The 21,152-nt window shown below is 42.3% G+C and overlaps 1 protein-coding gene across 1 annotated transcript in view; it reads right to left on the bottom strand.

The window, feature by feature from the left end:
• Nucleotides 1-7,329: 7,329 nt before the first annotated feature.
• The window catches only part of MED14 (mediator complex subunit 14), a 37,460-nt gene continuing 23,637 nt past the window's right edge, over nt 7,330-21,152 (bottom strand). The window contains exons 18-31 of the mRNA XM_063343971.1: nt 20,875-21,021; nt 20,692-20,783; nt 19,378-19,530; nt 18,889-19,158; nt 17,706-17,861; nt 17,030-17,141; nt 16,254-16,385; nt 14,973-15,155; nt 14,062-14,297; nt 13,239-13,418; nt 12,932-13,039; nt 12,357-12,482; nt 11,558-11,747; nt 7,330-8,030 (exon numbers count right to left, since the gene is read on the bottom strand). Of these exons, the coding sequence (XP_063200041.1) occupies nt 7,957-8,030; nt 11,558-11,747; nt 12,357-12,482; nt 12,932-13,039; nt 13,239-13,418; nt 14,062-14,297; nt 14,973-15,155; nt 16,254-16,385; nt 17,030-17,141; nt 17,706-17,861; nt 18,889-19,158; nt 19,378-19,530; nt 20,692-20,783; nt 20,875-21,021 (2,159 nt within the window). The 3' untranslated portion in view covers nt 7,330-7,956. The remainder of the gene's footprint in view (nt 8,031-11,557; nt 11,748-12,356; nt 12,483-12,931; nt 13,040-13,238; nt 13,419-14,061; nt 14,298-14,972; nt 15,156-16,253; nt 16,386-17,029; nt 17,142-17,705; nt 17,862-18,888; nt 19,159-19,377; nt 19,531-20,691; nt 20,784-20,874; nt 21,022-21,152) is intronic.

Below are 21,152 nucleotides of genomic sequence, written 5' to 3' on the forward strand. Positions count from 1 at the left end.
CTTGCAACCCACCTCATGGATCTGCCTCCTCCTGTGCAGGGACAACCCAGCCCGATGATCTGTCTGAGGCATGAAGAGGAGAACAGGACAGGCAACGCCAGCCCAAGAGAGACATTCCCGCTCCCTTCCAGTTGCAGGGAGGGCGCCCCAGCACCTGGGCCGTGGAGAAGGGGAAGGAGGGAAGCAGCAGGGACAGTCCCTCTACCCAGCCCATGGTGGGTCCTCCCCAGGATGCTGAACACTCCTGGGCCAGCCTGTGCTGCAGTCCTTCCTCCAGCTCCCTCCACTCCTCCCTAACTTTAAGCTAGGTTTTTAAGAGAGCTGTGGCCGGGTGGGTTTTGCTGTTGTTGTTCTTGCAGGAGAACAAGTCAAGATGCTTCTAAAATCACGATTTAACAGCTGCTGCCTGACTGTGGTCCTAATCCTGCCCAAAGGGACTGGAGTTCAGCAACAAGATAGAACAGGGGCATTTTTCTCCTTGGATGCTTACAAATATCACCTCATGCTCACAGATTTCTGTGCCTGACATAACCTCTGTAGTGCACCACAAAGCTCAGAGCAGTGAGGATCTCAAAGACCCTCCCCGGGGGATACTGAGCAGACTTGTCAGTTTAGGCCAAAGCATCTAACTTTAAGATGGAGCCTGCTAAGTTCATAAAGAGCTTTTTACAGTGTGTTTTCCTGCAATGGATCTGGGTTTGGAGACACAGGAGGCCACTGCCAGCCCTATATATCTCACTAAATGCGAAGCAGAACCCGTTGGTTTACCTTTTTTTATAGCCGTATGAGCAGTCACACCTCTGGCACCTTCTGCAACACGCACAGTGAATCGTGGGTCTCCCTCCCAAACCCCTTCAGCCAGGAGGAAGAAGAAACTCATTTCTGCAAAACACATCACTTCATTGCGGCCTCCGGCCCCCCAGGGAGAAGGTGAAGAGCAGAAGCAGTGCCACCACAGGGCCACGACAGCTCTGCACCCAGCACCAGTACTGCTGCCCACAAATAACTTGCGTAATGTGGGGCTGTATGTGTAAGATATGTAAGATATTATGAAAGAAAGGAGGACTCCTTGGAAATACTCTGGTCAGGATGACCTCTGTGACTTTCTGCTGATCTATGTCTCTGAGGCAGTCGTAGAAGTTAAAAAGATGGAGGAGTGCTGCTGCGTCCCACCAATCTGGCCCCAAAACTTTCTTCTGCCCACAAGCTCGGTACATCTGCACAACAAAACCCACATGGCTGATGGGTCACCTTGGGCATCAGCATCACTACCTGACCGTGAACGCTACTGCTGTTTCAAGGTCATATCATCTGAAGTAAAAGAAACAAACTGGAATAATCCTCTTCCCAGGATGCCCAGAATGTGCTGTTTGCTAGTTAACAGCATGTTTGAATAAAAAGGTTGATTTCTTCAGACTTAAATCTTTCCTTATTTGAGCAGCTGACTCTTCGGTAAGAGTTGAACGTGGATGGTACCATCCTGCGACAAACTGTGCAGCGAGCAAGAGGCAGGAGGTTGTATAGGCAAACATTAATTTTTTTTTAGCACCCGTCTGCAACAAAACAAACTCAGAAAAACAAATGCAGAATTGTGTAAGAGAAGAAACTTGCAATTCCAGTTTCAGGCCCCGTGAGTGTGCTTTCAAATCTAAGATGAAGTCAAGCTGACTACGACCAACTGTGTATAGACCTGGATACCTGCAGCATAGAAAAGAATGGATTTATTTATAAAGTTTGCTCTGCTCCCCATTTGTGAGATGCCAGGAGGGGAAAGACACCACCCATCACAGCAGTCGCTCCCAAGGTAAATTTCAGCCCACAGGAATCAAAAAGAATTTAACATTTCTGACCATCCAGAGCTACCCCAAATACACGTTATGCCCATGAGTTCAGCATGCAGCTACATGACAGTGAGGGACTGCACCTGCGCTGCTGTGTGAAAGGAACAGGACCCATCCTGGGCCCTTTGGACGAGTGTCCCGGACTGACTCACACCCACAGGCGTCCATACCCACCCTGAGCAAATTCAGCTTGTGGAGAGCTAGCCGGAGCGGTCCCACACAGAGCCGGCAAGTTTGCTAGCCAGCAGGCTCTGCAGGTCAGCATGGCAAGCCCGGGTTTGCTCCCTGGCCCACTATTATTTAGTAGGGGGAAATGCGCTTGAACTGAGCCCACCCTTCGGAGACTCCTGCTAAGCAGAAAATTCAATAGGGTGACCGCTGCGGGTTCCCAAGAGCTGCCCGGGGAAAGCTGAGGTCTGTGGTTCGGTTTCCCCAGCCGACTCCTGCATCCCTGCTGGCACAGTGCGACAGGCTAGAGAACACAAGGGGTGTTTTTCCAGCAGCTGCCAGGAGGGTGCTGCTGGGATGGCTGCTCAGCAAACAGCTTCTCTTATGGCGTCCTTACACGTTAAGTGAGAGCTGAACTGGAAAACTGTAACCCAAAAGCGCTCAGCAGGTGGAAAGGGCAGAGCTGGGTTCAAATACAGATTAGGGCTCAGCTGGCGGAAAAGCTGGCAGCTCTCCCCTGGGCACTGAGGTGACACCTAGGCAGGACTCGGTGGCTAAGACGGGCTCAAGCAGGCTGCTTCCCTGTGTGGGGAAAAGGAGGCCGAGGGACCAGCTCATTGCTCTCTGCAGCTTCCTGAGGAGGGGAAGTGGAGAGGGAGGCGCTGAGCTCTTCTCCCTGGGATCCAGTGATGGGACCCATGGGAATGGTTCAAAGCTACATCAGTCAGGGGAGGTTTGGACTGGACAGTAGGAAGCACTTCTTTACCGAGCAGGTGTTCAAACACTGGAACAGCGTGTTCCTAGAGAGGCAGTCAATGCCCCAAGCCTGTCAGCAAGCAGTGATCGCAGGTTCCTGCCCCCCGGCCAACCCCCGTTTCAATACAGAGCACGGCATCTACAGTATGGAATATTGTTTTGGCCAGCTTGTCCTGTCTATGCTCCCTTGCAGCTTCTATGGGAAGCTGAAAAAGTCCTTGATTTAATACAAACATTACTTAGCAATGACTAAAACAGTATGTGTTATCTTCATTATTCTCGCACTAAATCCAAAACACAGCAGCCACTAGGAAGAAAATTAACTCAATCCCAGCTGAAGGCAGGACACTATTCTACTCTACTCTGTGCAACCTCGAGGAGCAAGGCAGGAGCTCCCGTGCAGAGCGGCACCGGAGACGCCACCGGCAGCTCCCAGCCCTGGGCCAGGCTGGCTCCGGCCCGGCTTTGCGGGATCGACATTGCACGGATCCCTGCCGAAAGCAGAACAGGGCCCAGCCGCCCCCTCCCTCCCTCCGCTGCAAAACCAGCTTCAAAGGACGGGGAGCGCTTTGCTCTGTCTCTTTTAAACGCAGCACTTAAGGTTTGCCTCCTGCTTTGCAGGCTTGCCAGCTGCTTTCGAGGCTGTATTCCTCACAGAGGAAGTCTTTATTATAAAGATGCAGAAAGGAGTGTGCTGCCTGATGAGGGAGCAGCCCCCGCGGCAGCAGGCAGGGCTGTGGGCGAGCCAGGCTGCGGGGAGGACGGTCCTGGGGTGTGGGGTCCCTGCCGGCAGGACCACTAGGGCCACCAAGCTGGTGGGGGGCTGCAGGCAAGAGCTGGGGGCTGGGCTCGCCTGCACATACACAGCAGGTTACGGCCATGCGGAGATGCAAGTGCTTGAAGGCCGCAGTGCAGGTTTCCTAAGGGTAGGGTAGGAGTCCTCATTTAGCTTTGATTAGCTGCAGCGACCCACAGAGGGATTAGGCATCAGGGAGGCAGGCGCATCCCTAGCTGGGGCAGAGGAGATGGAGGAGAACTCTTCTCACCTGGCCTCCCTCTGCCCTGAGAGCTGCCTGCCTTAACAGGTGCCAAGGATGTCAGCAAAACCCTTCCGTGCCTCAGACCAGCTTTTCTGTACACACACCCCTTTTTTTGTAGCTTCTGACAAATTCCCCCTTTAGCCTCTGCTCCCCAGAAGAAAGCCTCAGGTGCAGCTGAAGCTCCCCCCTCCCCTCTGGTATTTGTGGCCTCGATAACGGCCTTTTAAAAACATGCGTGGTGGCAGGGAATCACAGGAGGAGTAAAAACAGTCAATGACAAGCCTAAACATCTCGCTTTCGCACCCCCCTGAGAGCCCTATTTCAATAGCAGAGACCGTTTTCCCCACAGCACTCGCTTCTGCCGGTCGCTCCTGGGTGCCTGCAGCAGCTCTCTGGCAAAGCGCGAGGGGACGGTGCTGCTCCAGGGGGCTCTGCCTCCTCGGGACCCTCCCAATTCCATTTCTTGGGGCAGGAATTCAAGCTGTCCAGGCTTAATCTGCCGTAGCTTTGTGCATCCGTGCTGCTCTGCGCAGCCCCCAGCCAACACATGTACAAACCCCTTCCTTGCTCGGCATCTCTTATCTTTTGGAGCAGCAGCCGGACATTTCCTGTAAAACCTATTACGTGGGGTCATTTCCCAAAGAAGTTAATTACTGCTCTGCAGGAACGTGAGGAGTACACGGGGAGAGCGTCACGCAGGTAAGGGGCAGCACAGCACTGCTTCCCGGGCGTGCCATGCTCCCGGAGGAAAAGTTAAGTCTTAAAAACATTCCCAAAAATTATGGCCTACCCCTTGAATGCCAAACCTCCAGTGGCTGTTGGAGGGTCTTAGGAAAAACCCCGCAATAGTTGAAGTCAACGCGATTTAATCTGAGTACAAAACTCTCAATTATATTGCTATTATGGGGTTACACGGCAGTCGCAGCTTTGTTAACTACAGATGCTACATATGGTTAATACATTTCAATTACACATTAATTTATTGAAATAGATTCTTACCTTAAAAACATTTGAAATTCCGCGGTACATGGAAATTCTGGGCCAGGGGAACAACTATAACCACTTGAGCTGAAATAACCAGTATAGCACAACTTCTGAAGTGACACCTTTGACAGTTTAATCATAAGTCTGATTAAAATGACCCAAATATTCTCCTCATAGTCTATCTGCTATTTCTCATACAGAAGATTTTGCTTTAAAATGCCCGCTAACTTGAGCAACTTTCAACTAGTAGAAGAGACTGAGCACACACTCAGTTGATGAGATAAACTACAGCTCTTGAAAGAAAAACAGGTTCTAGTTGAATGGAGCTTTGTTTCGTCTCAGCTACTTATTATCAGAACTTGTTTCCTGCAATCTTTGTAAAACATCTGCAGTCTTAAAGGCAATCTGCAGGACACTCCAATGTGGAAGGATAGCAACTAATTTAAACTTAGTTTCAAGCAAAAAAACCTCCAAACCTCACCTCGATTCAGCTCCTTGTCAGTGTTTGCCGGGCTCAAAAAAAAAGCCTCTCCCCTCACTCCTATATTGAAAAAAAACTTTTAACGCAACTTGATAAATATTTGTTATCCGTAAAGCCACAAAGTCTATTGCCGTCATCTGGGATGGCTTTTTGGACAGTTAACAAGTTGTGTGTTCCCAGTTGACGCTGTCTGACATTGCTGTGCCAGATCTGTGATCAGTCCAGAACAGTCCCTCTCTTTCACGCTTGTCCCACAGGCCGGTTTATCAGAAACAATGTACAGGTACCGCAGGGTGTGCAGCCGCTGCAGCATTTTTAGCGAAATAAATGGATAACCAAGTCTCCGATAACAATTAAAATCTACAAATGATCCCAATGCAGCAGGTGGGTGTAACATTTGGCTACCAGAAAACTAGACCGAACACATGGAAAAATGAAACTTAAAACTGCACTTACAAATAGACGGTGTCATTCCTTTGAAATGAACAAGTGGCACTGGTCAGTGGGAAATGCTTCCTTTTACTAGTAGTGTTTTCCTTGAGAATTTAATTATTTAGGATAAAGGCTTAAAATGTGGCGCATGTTAAGAGAAGTGGTGTATATATGTAAAATAAAATTCATGAATCTCCCCACAATCTCGGGTTGGGAACATCATTTCATAACCATCTGTCGTGAGTTTACGTATTATCATTGATGCTGTTATTATTTTGTTTTCTCTCCGCCCTGTGGGGAGACCTCCCCCCTCCCCTTTACTTTCAAGTCCTGAAGCTCTCAAGGGGGTGGGCCTTTGCCCGCCAGCACGTTCACTCCCCCTTAGCACAAAGAACAGCAGATACTTCTCTGCGTACCAGAAAGCTGCTTTTACGCATGGGAATGTTTCAGACCTTGAATCCAGAGTAGTAGCCAGCAAAATAGCCGGTCTTTTTCAGACATACTTGCATCACCTCTCAAGTTTAAAACATCGGTTTAGTTGCGAAAAAATAAAAACACAAAATCTTTCCAACTGCGTAGCAGCAGCAGCAGCATTTAGAGAGAACCAGGGTTTTCACTCCGGTGGATGAGTTTTGTACTTCAGAACCAGAAACCGTATATGCCGTTAATTTCAGAGAGTGCAGTTAGTTAGAAGAGACTTGATTGAAAAGTGAAATTACTGAAGAGAAAATTGGTTCTGTTTTCCTTGAACCAGTACACCGTCTGTTAGATACACAGAGATCAGAGAACTACTGACACAGTACCAATACCCCAAAACACAGGTTCAAGGCTGAAATCTGAAGTGGACACCAACCAAAAGGTTATTTCTAATGGCAAGAGCTTTGAAAGAGACTCATTAATTCATAGAGAAAGAAGGGTTGTGACAGTTGTAGGGGCAATGGGCAGCCTTACAGCCAGCAAGGCAGGCTAGAATACATCCACCAAAAGATTTTTAAAACTAGTTTACAACTGAGCAGGAAGCTGACAGAGCTGTGCCAAGGGCATGAGGCAGCACAGCAGAAAGCTCCTCTTGCAGGAAGTCAGGAACTTGACTCCTTGAACTCAACAAAACAACTTGAACTCAACAAAAATTTGAGAATACCGATCCATGAAGACAAATGGTTAAATCACAGAGTAATTCCAAAGGATGGAAATTTAATTCAATTACAAGAGCCTTCAGTCATCACTAAGTTACCTACATACATCCAATCAAAAAAGTTCGATGTGAGGTTGTTTCTTTTTCATATCAGCCTCTGCAATTTCATGGTATACAGTCCAAGCTTCTACCTCACCTGCCTTTACCATAAGACAAATAAAAGCCCATTACTACAGAGGTGTCTATAACTACAAACTCCATAATGGATGAAAGAAGGTTCTTTCGTCCACTAAACTTTGCTTTTGGGACAGAACAGATGTAGTTCCTTATGACTGTAAGAAACAAAGCATTGTTTTAAGTAATTACTCGTTATTTATACAATCAGGAAGATGAACAAAGTTTTTCCCTATGACTTGGAACAAATCAAACCCACAGAATAAACAAATAAGGTTTTGTTTAGTTTTAAGTTAGCAGCACCTCTATGTGCAGAAACGAGATCAGATACAGAGATAGCCAAGTAAGTGTGAATACAAGAGATCTGGCCAGTGGCTACAGTAGAGAGGAATAAAGTTTAAGATTATACAACATTAAGATTTTTTAATCCAGTTTATTAAATATTGCTTTTTGGGGACATGTTTACAACAAGCCCAAATAAATTGTTTAAGGATTCAAAGCAGTCATATTAAAATACAGCTTCAATATAAAGTTTGTCACAGTTTTACAGTATTCAAAAATGACAGACCTGCCTTAAAAAAAGACTATTACACCAAAACATAAGAAAAAACAGAAAAACAAACAAGTTTGGCATTTTCATAATCTTTATAGTATAAAACAGAATATTAAATCTATTACCAGCAAGCTGATACTTCAATCTGTTACCTAGTCTGAAGTGTCTCCCATTAAAACACACTATACAACAGCACTATACAAAAGTCGTGGTGATACTCATTTGATGAAAGTGCATCCCTGAAAGTTTGCCAGTTTATTATAGTTAGCTCTTAATAAAAAGGTAAAATTAAAACGTCCTCTTTTAACCGAAGGCTTTACTATTTTTTTTTTTTTGGATTTTTTTTTTTTTTTTGCCGTTTTGTCTCACTTTCAGCCTTCTTTTAAAAGTGTCTACGGACGCCCACCAGGGGGCAGCGTAAGATTAACCATCAAATCACGAACGGCTGCAAATATTGTGCATTCACCTGGAACAGGGAAAAGAGACAGGTTAGCATCACCTCACAGACAGGACCTCACTCTAAAAACCTCGCGAGGCAGCGCGCTACACCGACTCCCACTGCGCCGGCACGGCTACTGCCTGCTACGGGTGACCACAGACGGGTGACCGCCACTCGCAAATCCCAGCCACCTCCACGGACGTCAGGATTTGTCACTATTTTAATTGAAGGAACTCTGGCTTTCCCAGCAGGATTGCTCCTGTTGGTCATGAAATTGCAAGGAGCTCTTAACTTTTAAATAGCTTTGGAATGTCAGGTTGAATCTATGCTAGAATTTCTCATACGTGGCACTGCGATCCATATTTTTATTTATGTTATTAATTAAAAGCTCAACATCTTATTAAAAAAAAAAAAACCTTTTTCCAGTTCTATTTGTATTCATTAAGAGCAGAAACAAAACATTTCAAAAGACTCAAGTCTGAAACAGCTGGAAGATGGTTTCTGTCCTAAGCCTAGTTTTGGAAACATTTCTAATTCCAAGACTGGGCAAAAGTGAGAAATCTGTTTCTTTCACACAAATTGCTCTGGCTCTACCCCTGACATCTAAACTGCAAAATAAAACACAGAGCAAACTTGTTTCCAACAGCTGAGTTCTAATACAGAGAGGAAAAACCAGCCACAGCTGTCTCAAGTTTTGAATACCAGCATTTTTTGACAAAAAACACACACACATTCTGAAACAGCTTAAAAAAGTTAAAACCAATAGAATCAGAAGGGTTTCATTAGAACAAAAGGTGAAGTATTAGGTAGCTGTGACTTTCATATACTGTTTCCTGATAAGAGAATACAATTAATAGCCACTATCGTACCCTGGTCACCGCAGGCTGAATTTTTCCTGCATATTTCAAGAAACCTCCATTAGAAGACACTGAATTTTGTTGCTGAAGGAGCAACAGTGTGAGCAAAGAGATAAGAGCAGAGCCTGTTGGGATGCATTAATCCTAACTGCCAACCTAGGGATTCCCAAGATTATTTTGGGCAGGTCATTATCGTATCAAAGCTACAAATCTGGACTAAATACCATCCCATCCACCACATCACTGAAAATCAGACACTGAAAAATGCTTAGTCGTGAAGTGCTTTAAGAAATATCACGAGTCCCCTGAGCGCCTCTCTAAGTGTCACCTCCAGCATCTGTAGGGACATTTTTTCCTTGCCAGATTGATGTCCACTACATAATGCAGGTCGTAGACTTGCAGCTCAGGTTTAACCCTATTATTCCAGGGCATTGATTCCATCGCAGTTCATGTAATTATTTCCCAAAAATAAAATTTTTTTTTCCCCATGGAGGCATAGGTAAAGTGATCTCAGAAAGACAGCGTACTCACAATGAGTCAATGTTTTACTGTTAAACACAGCAGAATGTGTCTGCCCACAGGTCTGAAAAGAAAACTCTTCCAAAAGAACTTACTTTTCAGGCACTACCATTTTATTAAGAGGAAAATTAAGCTGAATACAAAATACTTCCTCACGAAGAGAGAAAGGTAAAAAAGATACAGCCAAAACAAGGCAACACTGATTATGGGTTACAATGAAAGTGCCAGTAGTATCATACGTGCATGATGGGAAGCCCTGGTCTTTTCTGACTGAAACAGTGAAAAATTCACTTAACCAAGCAAATTGCAATTAGTGCAGCAGAAGAGCTAACGGCAGGTAGGAAAATCCTGGGTACAGCACAATAGCACCACAAGGGAAAGCATATGCATCTGGGATCTCCCATGTACCGCTCTCGTAAAAGAAGCCTCCCAACTATCTACTTTCGTCTGTTGGCTCCCCTACCACCTTTCAATGGCAAAGAAAAGAAGGTATCTTGTTCTCTTTTGTAAGATATAATAGTGTAAGTTTTGACAATAAAATGTAATTTCCTGTGTTCTTAAGTGTTCTCAGGGAAGATCCTATTTTAGCTGGGTGGTGGTGCTAGAAATAAAGAAACAAATAAATCCAGACTCATTCTTTCTTTTACAAGTCAGAGGATGGACTATTAGAAATGTCCTCTGCTCAGCTAGCTACATTCTTATTTGCCTGGATAAGGTCCTGCCTGGGGCCACAAGCGCTCTTCATATGTGTTTTTTCTCTGTCTATACTCTGCTCCCTGTACTGCACTCCCACACTACTTCAAAACTTGTGTGACAAACAAAAATTGTCTATCCTGATCTATCTAATGATCATCAGAAGACACCTCACCTGCAATACTCAAGAGTAGCTTTGACAGTTACTCCCTAAGCTGTGGTACTTCATGGAGAGTTTACCTTAAAACACAGCTTATGCAATAACAAACACCAAAACAAGTATCTACCCTTCCCCGCTGTGCTAGGGGAACTCAGTGGGGAAGCACCTTCCTAAAAACCACCTGAAGTTTAGTTCATGTTATCTTGAAATAAAAGTGCTATACAAACAACAGTTCTGTACCACATACAGAACTCTTACAGGTAACCCCACATGCCCTCAAGGCTATTCTCTCTCCCATTTACCTACACTATTACTATATGTTAACCAGAAAATGCATATTAATTTAATCTCATCACTATTTTTCAGAAATGTATGCATATCCACACCAATTTAAGATAAACATTGCTCATGTTTTAGCAATCGAAATAAACCATCGAGCATAGTTAAAATTACCGCATAACAACGAGATTAATAGTTTTACATAAGAGAAGTGGAATTCAACCTCTGGATTCACAACTTCAATCTATTCACTGGGTTATTGGGAAAAGTCTGTTTTTTAGCGTGTAGATACAGCAGAACTGAAAGTTATTGTTCTTATGAGCCATCTGTGCATTAGGACCCCAAACCACTGCTTACAGACAACATGCTGCCCAAAGAACCTGCTGCTGCTGTTCTACGTTTCAGATATCAAAAAATAAATAAATAAAAAGCATGACGAACACGAGGGAAAGCAAAGCACAACATTGCTCACAGCGCACTACCTACAGGCCAATGAACATTGAGAACAACCTATTTAGCTCAAGCACTTCACAGCACGTTTGGTGGACAGAACTATATGCGCCTTTGTTAGTGCACACACTGACAAAGGAGTATACAATCACTCCAGTTACTTTTTAATCATTCACAGCACGTGGACAAGTTCTGATAATTATTTTTAACATCCCTTTATATTCTACTGTTAAGCTCAATAACCTCAGAATTAACCATGAAAACTGACACTTAACCATAGCATATTTCTTGTGACTCACTCTGGGCCATTTGTTAAAAACTATGACTCCCACCATGCAGCCAACAAGAGGTGCATTCTATAATTTTGGCAGAATGGCAAAATCCAGCCTCAATCATCAGTGTAACCCTCTGGCATAAATGTCTGCTGTGTTGCCAGTACTTGCTATTATGTATCGTCTGTCACATCAGCAGTTTTTAATGGCTAAAGAAGTATGATAGAAACCAGAAATCAGACTTAAGAGAGATTTAGTTTTACACTGGAGATTTGTCACAGAAGTCTGGGTGAAGAGAATATATCTATTGGACATGTACAGTACCTGGTCGTGGTGAATTCAGTTCAGCAAACCTCTTTAGAATATTGCTAACCATCATTGGAGCAGCAACAGAAGAGTTCTGCTGCCTGGGAATGTCAGCCTGTTGCGTCGTACCCGAAGCCATATCATAAATAATTGGGACAATAATACTAACAGCTTCCTGTGGGACTGTTGTTTTCTGTGTTAGCTGGAGCTGCAGGAGAAGCAAAGAAGTGTGTTAAATTGAATGACCACATACTTCAGCACAACTTCCGATACAGTTAAACACTTTAGACCTACAGACAGCATGAACTTCCAGCCTGTCAGTTTTCAAACGTCAATTCTGTAACAGAGAAGTCAATCGGGTGTAGACTATTTTATTCTCAAAAGCACCCTACAGTAAGCATTGCCTCAGAGACGACACTTAGTATTTGTTCTAAACGTCTCATTCCTGCTACCCTTTCCCAGCACCACTAATGTGTGTATCACTTAACCTAGGTGGTTTTTGCCTCAAAGAAGAACAAAATACCCAGAAGCTGAGCGTTCAAAGATACCCACAACCCAAAGGAACTGAACTTCAGGATACATTGCCAACATCTCTCCAAAACCACAAAACACACAGAGTTGTTGTGTTTTTGTAGGAGGGAGAATAGGAATACCATCCAAACTCATTACAGAAGAGATGCACACAAATCTAGGTTTCCAAACAGCATTTTTAGCTATTATGGTTGTCTGATACGGCATGCTTATGTTTTGCTACTAACTGGTGATGATTTCAAAGGCATGCAGCCCACAACATTTTAAAACAGATAGCTCTACTTACAAAAAACAACATTTTAGATTTCAGCACAACAGCAGGTGTTCCTGGAGGCGCAATTGGCGGTGCACTAGGAGGAATTGTTAAACAAAACTGCACATTCCATTTCAGCTGACTTGCCTGGTCAGGGAACTGTTTAGAAAGAGCAGGACAGAGAAAAAACAGCAAAAATCTCACGTCAGTGACATACACGGCTATGAACTAAGGAAGTGTGAGAAAGTAGAATGTGCTTCTCTAGCTAAACTTGCAGATGTTGCCAGGTTTGGCACAAGTCAGAATAACTCTGAAAGAAGCTGGCATATGGTAAACAAGAATACAATCAGAAAGATTCCAGCCAGCTTATGCACGGGCCCATTGTGCAGTAATGTGCCTGACGTTTCTCAAAACCATCAGTTTAAAAGAAATTTTGGGAGTTTCCAGGAGAGCTAACAGTAAAATGAAGCTTCCTTTATTAACACTAAATAACATTCATATAAATGTAGAGTAATTTATGTGTTTCTAGATAAAGATACCTTTTTTTAAAAAAAAGAAATAAATACAGTAACTTACGTTGGGTGAACTAAATAGAACGGTTAACTTACCAGCTCAAGTTTCATGATATGCACGCAGTCCCTGAGGATATGCGTTGGAGCCCCTAGTAATTTTGTGAAGGCTATTAGAGTGTTCGCTTTAAAAGGTGGTCCTGCAACCTAAAGAAAGACACTATTTAGTACTCTCTATTTAGATAATAGCTATATTATTTAATATGCTAACCAGCGTGCACAGCTGTTAATTTTAAGTTTTGCAGCCCTTACACATGCCAAGCAAAGTCAGCAGAACCACTTAAAACACCAACAGAGACTAAAAGCAATGCACAAAAATATAAACGTTAATGATTTGAGTACATACTCTTGTTTCAAAGAACTTCTCCAAAACTTGTAACTCCTCTGATTTCCACTGTCCTGTATTTTCAGGTGTTACTTTCAGTTGCAAGGTCTGGTTGGTTTTGGGATTGAGAGCAACCCTGCACTTCAGTGCCTCCGTCTTAAACATAATTACACCTGGTTCATTGGAGTTTATTAACTGTAGCTGCATAAAAAGAAGCGTCACATTCAATCGGTCATTCATTAAATAGCATGAACACACACACACGTTCACTACCAAGACTCGAGTGATCAATCTGCCCTCTTTCCAGAAAGAAATGTGATATTTATGTACAGGTAAATTTGCCTTGAGAATGAAGCTTATGCAAGATTTGGCTTCTTTCTCTGTCACTGAATCAATGCCAAAGAAGTGAAGAAGTGGAAGTTGTCTGTCCCAAACCCTAAAGCAATATTCATGACTGAGCAGTTCAGTTATTGTCAATTGGTAACTAATTTCTTGGGCACTCCTGCCAAGTAGTGGCATCCATAGTAACCTTGTGGCTGTTCTAGGTAATTCCCAACAGTCACAGTACAGTTACGATCATATAAGTTATCGTATTTCACCTGACCAAACAGGTTTTCCACTTGCAATTTGTGTGGAAAAGAAGTGGAATTAAAAACTTTCTCTAAATTTTGACACTTTAGACGTCAAGATTCAGAAGCATAGCACAAGTCCAACACCACATACGTACTGTATCTGAAGCATTTCAGTTTGTGCCTGATTTGAAAGACATGAAGTATAGAAGCATGAAAAAGAAGCGTTGTGAAGTCATACTCACAGGTCAATATTAAAACAACGTAAACCATACCGTTTCCTGTTGTATGATCCTCTGAAGATGCCTCCTCATAATAACTGATCCAAGGAATCGCTCAAGAGGGGAGCAAAGATAGCTGCCAGCTAGTCCCGGCACAAGCCCAGGGGTAGGAGAGGGCAACAGCAGAATATTCAAGGCACTGTGGGTGAGGATTGTAGGTATGGATGCGGCCCAAGAGCGCTGAGGTAGTTTACGAGGTGGAGGCATGCTAGTTGGCATTGCTTGGGAACCTATTGATATGGAAGAAGTACTTGCAGTAAGGAAGGACTTAAACTGAAACTAAGATATGTTCACTTTACTTGTTGTCACTCTACAAGCAACGACTTCTCCAGATCAAAGTTTAATCTTTCGTATTAAAGAATTTGGCTGCCTAGTGATAGGCAACAGATAGACAAAGTCAAAGAATTAGAGTTTCAACCCTCCACCCACGCAAAGAGTCTCAGTAACATTAAAGTCTTACTCCCTTTTTCTCTTTCTGCAGCGTGCCAGCAGACAGCAGGTTTGTACAACAAACTCAATGAGATGTGAAGATGGCTAAATCAGTCGTGCAAGAGCAGCATTGCAGCTCTATGATGTGAAAAGTTAGTATTTGGGTAGGCAAATATACCTATCATTGCTTTCATTATGAAGAATTTTCTCTTAGTCACAGAGCTTGATAGTTTAAAACTAATTTCTGCAGTGCAACAAGAGGTATCATTCCTTCTGAAGTTTAAGCTATGTGATTGAACTCGTTTTCCAATTTGTTTCAGAAGACTTGAACAAGGACGGAATAAAGGCTTAATTTCCTTAGATATTTTACCGCACAAGGGCAGTAACGACTGTTAGGCCGACACACAAAACTAACAAAAAGAACAGAACTAGAAACATGAGTGTTTCACAGTCGTAACACTGATAAAGAAACCTACTTGTTCCAGCTCGTGGGGAATGAGAGGCATCTGGGACAGGTGAATGAAGGGAAGGGTTGGCTGGTGACATTCCAGGCATTCGTGCTGCTGGTGATGGACCAGAGACCTGGGGAGATCCTGGCCAGTTCCCTGCACGCTGACTGGGTGACATCATGGTGTATGGTGAACTTGGGTCTATGGTACCTACAGATGTTACAAGACCATTGTTATTTATTTATTTTTTTTAAAAAAGTACAAGACTTTCTAATCTAGAAATCTAAAAAAAGGCTTACCAAAATTTGTAAAGTAAGAAAGTGTCTGCAAGCTTTTAGTATACATTCTACAACCATATAAGAAACACAATGAGGGAGAGGGGAAGAATAATAAATAAAAAATAAAAATCAAGATACAGATTCAAGTGCTTTCTGATTGTATTTTTTGAAAAGTAAAATAAAATTGAACGTTAAGGCAAATTGGCATGTTCAACACGTAATGGGGTCTAAACTAAAAAGAGCTCTTGCCTATATACTTGGACTTCTACTGCTCCATAGCAAATGAAAGCCTCAGCTAGACTGTTGCTTATCTATCCAGTATCTTGCAGTTATTTCTGCAAAAGTATCTTCAGTTTTGTACTCCACTATAAAGACTGACCAGAACAAGCTTCATAAAACAGTCTGTTGTAGATCCATCTCACTTTGTTCATCTTGACAGTTAAATTGGTGTGCTAAAATTACAATCTGAACTGTTCATTTATTGTGATCTTTGGAATGGTTTCCAATGCACTGTGATTACAATACACAATTATTTTGGCAGCTTTTCAAAAAAACTTAATAAAGGAAACAACCAAAAGGCACATTGCTTGAATATATACATATGTCAAACCAGCAAGACTCCGACAACATTTTCAAATTGCAAGTATTTGAATTTCTAACCTGTTCCAGTTATTCTTCCAGGAAGCGTAAGCAGTGAAAATACATTAACTAATCTAACAAGACACAGTGCTCATTAAAAGCTGCAGCCATTGTTCTGCTACAAGACCACACGGAATTTCCCCACATTAGTAAGCAGGAAGGACTGACTGATAGTCAATTTTTAAAATGTTAGGAACACCGCAACATGCCATGCAGCTACTTTTGACTGCTGTTAAGAGTTACACCCACATGTAAGAAAACAGCTACTTAAGCCCATTACAAAACACGAAATTTTTCTTAATTAACTTAGGTCTGCTCCGGAAGACTTAATTTCAAGAAGCAAATGTGCTCTCCCTGTCACTATATATAAACCTGCCAGTAAAGAACTCACCATGTGGGCTGGCAAAGTTAGCTGTTTGTCCCATTGTGATTCCCAGAGAGGAAGGTGAAGGAGTTGGACCAAAGGATGCTGGTGATGGTGCTCTTAAAGCTCCACTAGGTGAGCTTGCAGCATGCAAATTTCCTAATCAAAGACAGCACGTCACTTCCACATACATATTTCCTGTTTTTCTGTTATAATTTTTTTTTATCAACTGCTACAGCTATCTCCTTTTCAGGGAGACAGCCAACAAGATTCATGAAAATTTGTTATTGCACTCAAAGGCTTTATTTTGTACATGCACAAGTGTTGTATTTTCCAGATTGATTCACCATACAAAGGAAACTTTCCAAGATACTTGGCTTGAAGAATGGCATTTCCCTCCTGCCCAGCCCTTCCCCAAATTTAAATATTTTCAGCTGTTGCGCTATAACAGCTGGGAGCAGAAAACAGAGCTTTGGTGATGAAAAGCTTTTCTGAAGCAGTTATTTAAAATTAACAGATTTTGATCTGAGCAAGTTTTAAGCCATAAGAATGAAACAGTCACAAATATTACATAGCTAAAGATGACAGTTCCACAGAATTTTTTTTTTTGTTAGCTTCAAAATGTACTTTCCGAAACATGCATGGCAGGACTTTGTTTTGATATTCTTCCCCGATACAAGGTGCATTCTCTTGGCTAACTTGGAGCTAAACACAGATGAAATAATAGAGAAAGCACGCACGCACAAAGAGCTGCATGTGTGTTACCAGCACATGGTTAGCACGCAAACTTTCAGCCATCTTACCTGGTGACTGTGTGTGCATCATGGATGGAGATGGCGTCACTGTGTTGTGATAGGAGGTGGGTGGTGAAGTAAGAGGATATGCTCCCGATGCTCCTGCCTGTTTTGCAAATGGCTGAAATTGTCAACACAGGACAACGAAAATTTTTGATCACTTTGTACTAAAACTAAAGTTAATTACGTGGAGCAGAACACTAATGACAGTTTGGTCCCCACCTATGAAATCTGATCGGTGCATCAACATAACTGATTGATTCTCTATATCACCATGTTCAGTGCTCACTATTTTTTCAGTGACTTTTCGCAGTTTCTCTTCAAGACATAATACCTCAGGCACCTCATTCATTTTTATCTGCCACCCTATAACAGCAAAGCCTCCTGACTCCCCTTCCCATGTTTTATCTTAAACAGTCATTTTCCCTCCCCTCAGTCCTTCACTTCTAAGGCAGCAAGTCTCATGTGACCTTCCAAAGCTGCTGTTCATATGCTATGGGCTGTTTACACTGGAATGAGAAATGGTAAAATAAATTAATACTTTTGCCCCAAGGGGAATTCCACAGCAGAGCAGTTTTATAGTCTCACTTTCCATTTTTTACAGCTAATCCTTTTAGAACATTAGTTCTTAGAAACGTACAGTTGTGGAAGACAATAAACATTTCTTATTTTGCCTGGAGGGTACCTGTTGTTGTGGTTGCTGCGGTGGCTGCTGGGGTTGAAGCTGAGATATCAAAGAATCCATCATGTCTCCTCCAATAGGAGAAGGTGGGTTATCATCTTCATTTACAGATCGTCTTCGTGCATCCTGATTGCTGTCAACAAACATGTTCAGGAATGTCTGTGGAAAAATCAGTTTTGTTAGCAATTTCTCCATTTAAATTTCATTATATAAATGAACACAGTATTTGCTGAGTTTTAATACTACCTTTATCAAGTACTGTACAGAAGAAACACTTGGAAATAGTTGTTCCAGAACAACTCATTAGTATCCGGAACCTACTAATCCATTCTATCACACCTACAACTGCCCTGTTTGGGTAAGAATGCCCAGGACATCTCCTCCATAGCATTCCATTGTACCCAGAGCAATTTGCCAACCCTCTTGAATTACTTCCTCCTCTACCTTCCCAATTTAATTCTCTTATACTTTCCACTGGTATCTACAATCCCCTTCCTCTTCTCATTAGCCTTCCACTCAGTATTTGTGAGAGAGGTAGATGTTCAGGATCAGCTAACTGCAGTACCAGAGAACGAGTGTTCAGTTGCAACTGTCAGAAGAAAAAATTAGCAAACTATCCTGTTTCACAACGGGTCCCCACTTTCCAGTATTTCAGTATAACTAGTACTGGTACAAGCTGCCCTCAGCTAAGGTATTCTGTCAGCGTGCACAGATTAATTTTTCAGGAAGAGCAAACCAGCACTGTATTCAGAAGCAAAGCCACAGGCTCCTGCCACACACTGATGGAAACTATTTGAAAAGAGAAGTTTCTGTCTAGAAACATCTAACATGGAGCACTTCCTCATCTGCAAGGTATGAGCACTGTCCTGCCACACAACATAGTTTGTGAGGAGCAGTTGTTGTTAATTCGGGAGAATACATCTAGCCTAGTCACAAAGCTTCAGCAAGTTCAAACAAAAGCATGCCTGAAGTAGCCTCTACATTATTTTATTACATAAATAAGAAAAAAAAGCCCTGACCCTTCATGCTAGTTTCTTAAAGGAAATGTGTTAATTCAAATAAATCAGGTAAATCAGAAAATTCTTTCTGTGCTCAGAATTTTGGAAGGACTGCAGCTCTTCACATACATATTTCAAATAAGAAGCTTATTTATTTACAACATGCCAGAAAACGCAGGAACGGTCACCTTTAATCCAGGCGCAGGGTAAAAACCTTCAACTATTTTGCTGTTGTCAAAGAGACTGTACGCCCCATCACGTATCGCTACAACACCACGACTCCGGCAGTAGATGTCAATGCAGTACATATTCCTAAAAGCCAGCCTGATATGCGTGGGTGACTGTGGCAGAATTGAGAAGCACTGATAAGCAGTGTTGGTGCGTTGAGTCAGACCCAGCATGGGCACAGTTGGAAGTTTGTTGATGGCATTTAATGGAGCCTGAGTGTCAAACAAAACCTGAGAGAGAACAGATATTGAGATATGAGGTAGCTTACCTTTAAGTAAAGGTAAGAGAAAATGGGGCATGGGGGGGATACAATCTTCCCCAAGCCACCTTCTGCCAATGAGATCCATAAACAATCATAACACACTTGTAATTTTGAACAGAACAGTTTCATCAGAATTCAGCTTTTAATTATCTTGCACTTTTCTCGAGAGAAGTTTTTAAAACATTACCTGTAACAACTGCACCACATTTGGTGTTTTATTAAACATCTCCTGGAGCTGGTGCAGAATTGTGTTGTGACAGTTACTGCAACCTGAGTTTGGGCCAACAGTTCCCAGTGAAATGTGGAACTTCTGAAGTATGGAGTTCCACTGAATGCTGATCTGCAATGTCAAGAACATAAAATGGTCTTGGAAACTAGAACAACTACAAGCTTATAACAAGAAACCTGGTCTGCTTCAATTTTTTCCCCCTATTTTTCCTCACACCTCAACAGATTCCTAACTCACTTTCCTCAAAAGTTGCTGAGGTTGTGGGGAAAAAAATGCACTATTAACTTTATTATCCATTTAACTAACTGGATTGTTGGCAACCACAAAACCAAGGAATTATTTTAGAGAGTCAACCAGAAAGAAAAAAAGCCTTTTGTGCCAAAGGTGAGATAGACAAAATAAACTCGAGAGATTCATGCTGCAAAGAACTGATTCCTGAGTTGATGGACGTGGACTGGTTTTCTCAGTTGTATCACACAAAAACGGGAACTGGACATGCTAATATGTAAGGAAGTGGCATGCAAAATCCACACCACTACTCTTGCTACTTATTAACTGTCCCAATAAAATGCACATAGAAATACTTTTAAAAATTCAGCTTAGAACTTGAACACAAAAACCTTCCAGGAAGCAAATTTCAAGTGCATCAGCTGCTTTGCAGCAGCCACACACAAAAATATATTCTTAGTCTGTAATAAACATGCACGTACTTCCTCCTCTACCTTGCATTTACGGCAAGAGTGTGAGCAAGTACTCAGTTATCCAAGTAATTAAGAAGATGTAAATTCAAATACTACAGAGTAAGCTAGAGTTCTGAACAAGGGAACAGCAATGCTACAAAATAATTAAGGACCACCTAATCTGAAAGCATACTACTACATTTAAAACTTTGTTAGAGTCCTTTCTTCTAAGGCAGAATTAGGCATTCAGCTTACATATAATCCATGTATCCCAGTAGAGTAGTGACCAGTAGCAACACTTACCAGAAATTTGTCAGACAAAGACTGTCACACCAGCTTTCATCAATCAGGAGCACGCAACTGTCCTTCCCACAATTTAAAGCATCTTACACAAATTCTCAAAAATTCCGAACATGTAGTGACCTAGCAAATTAGCAATGTGGCACCCTCTATTTCTGTCTTTTCTACATTCATCAATATTAATTCCACAATAATGTAATACAAGGAAATATTTTGTAGCTCAATTGAGAACACTAAGCCTATCCATTCTGTTTTCAAACACATATTTTAAGTACGCTTAGGAGTTACTTACTGAGCTCCCCTTGGTAGTTCCGTAACAAAGGATAAGTTTTCGGTAATTGTAGATACGAACTTCTGAAAAAATGTTTAAGTGGTTGGGTATGTCTTTGAAGAAAGGAGGGAAAAGAGTTAGACTGAGAAAACCATAGTTATCTATAAACACGTCATTTTAATGAAAAGGAGGTGATTTCTGTACCCGGTAAGGATCGTGCAAACTCCAAGACACATTCATACAGCCGAGCGATACTGTTCCAGTCATTAAGAAACATCTCAACAACTTTGCGACCTCCAACTGGTTCAGATAACTGGTTTTCATACGTCAGGTAAACGTGACGGGTTGGTCCTGCAGTGTTAGAAGATGGTAAATACTGATTAAACTAGTGGTTCCTAAACCGTGGTTTACAGACTATGAGTGAACTGTAGCAAGTGACCAGGAAGCATATTTAAATAATAGAAGTGCATCAACTCAGCAGT

Source organism: Chroicocephalus ridibundus, chromosome 1 (genome assembly GCF_963924245.1).
Source record: "Chroicocephalus ridibundus chromosome 1, bChrRid1.1, whole genome shotgun sequence".
NCBI lineage: Eukaryota > Metazoa > Chordata > Aves > Charadriiformes > Laridae > Chroicocephalus > Chroicocephalus ridibundus.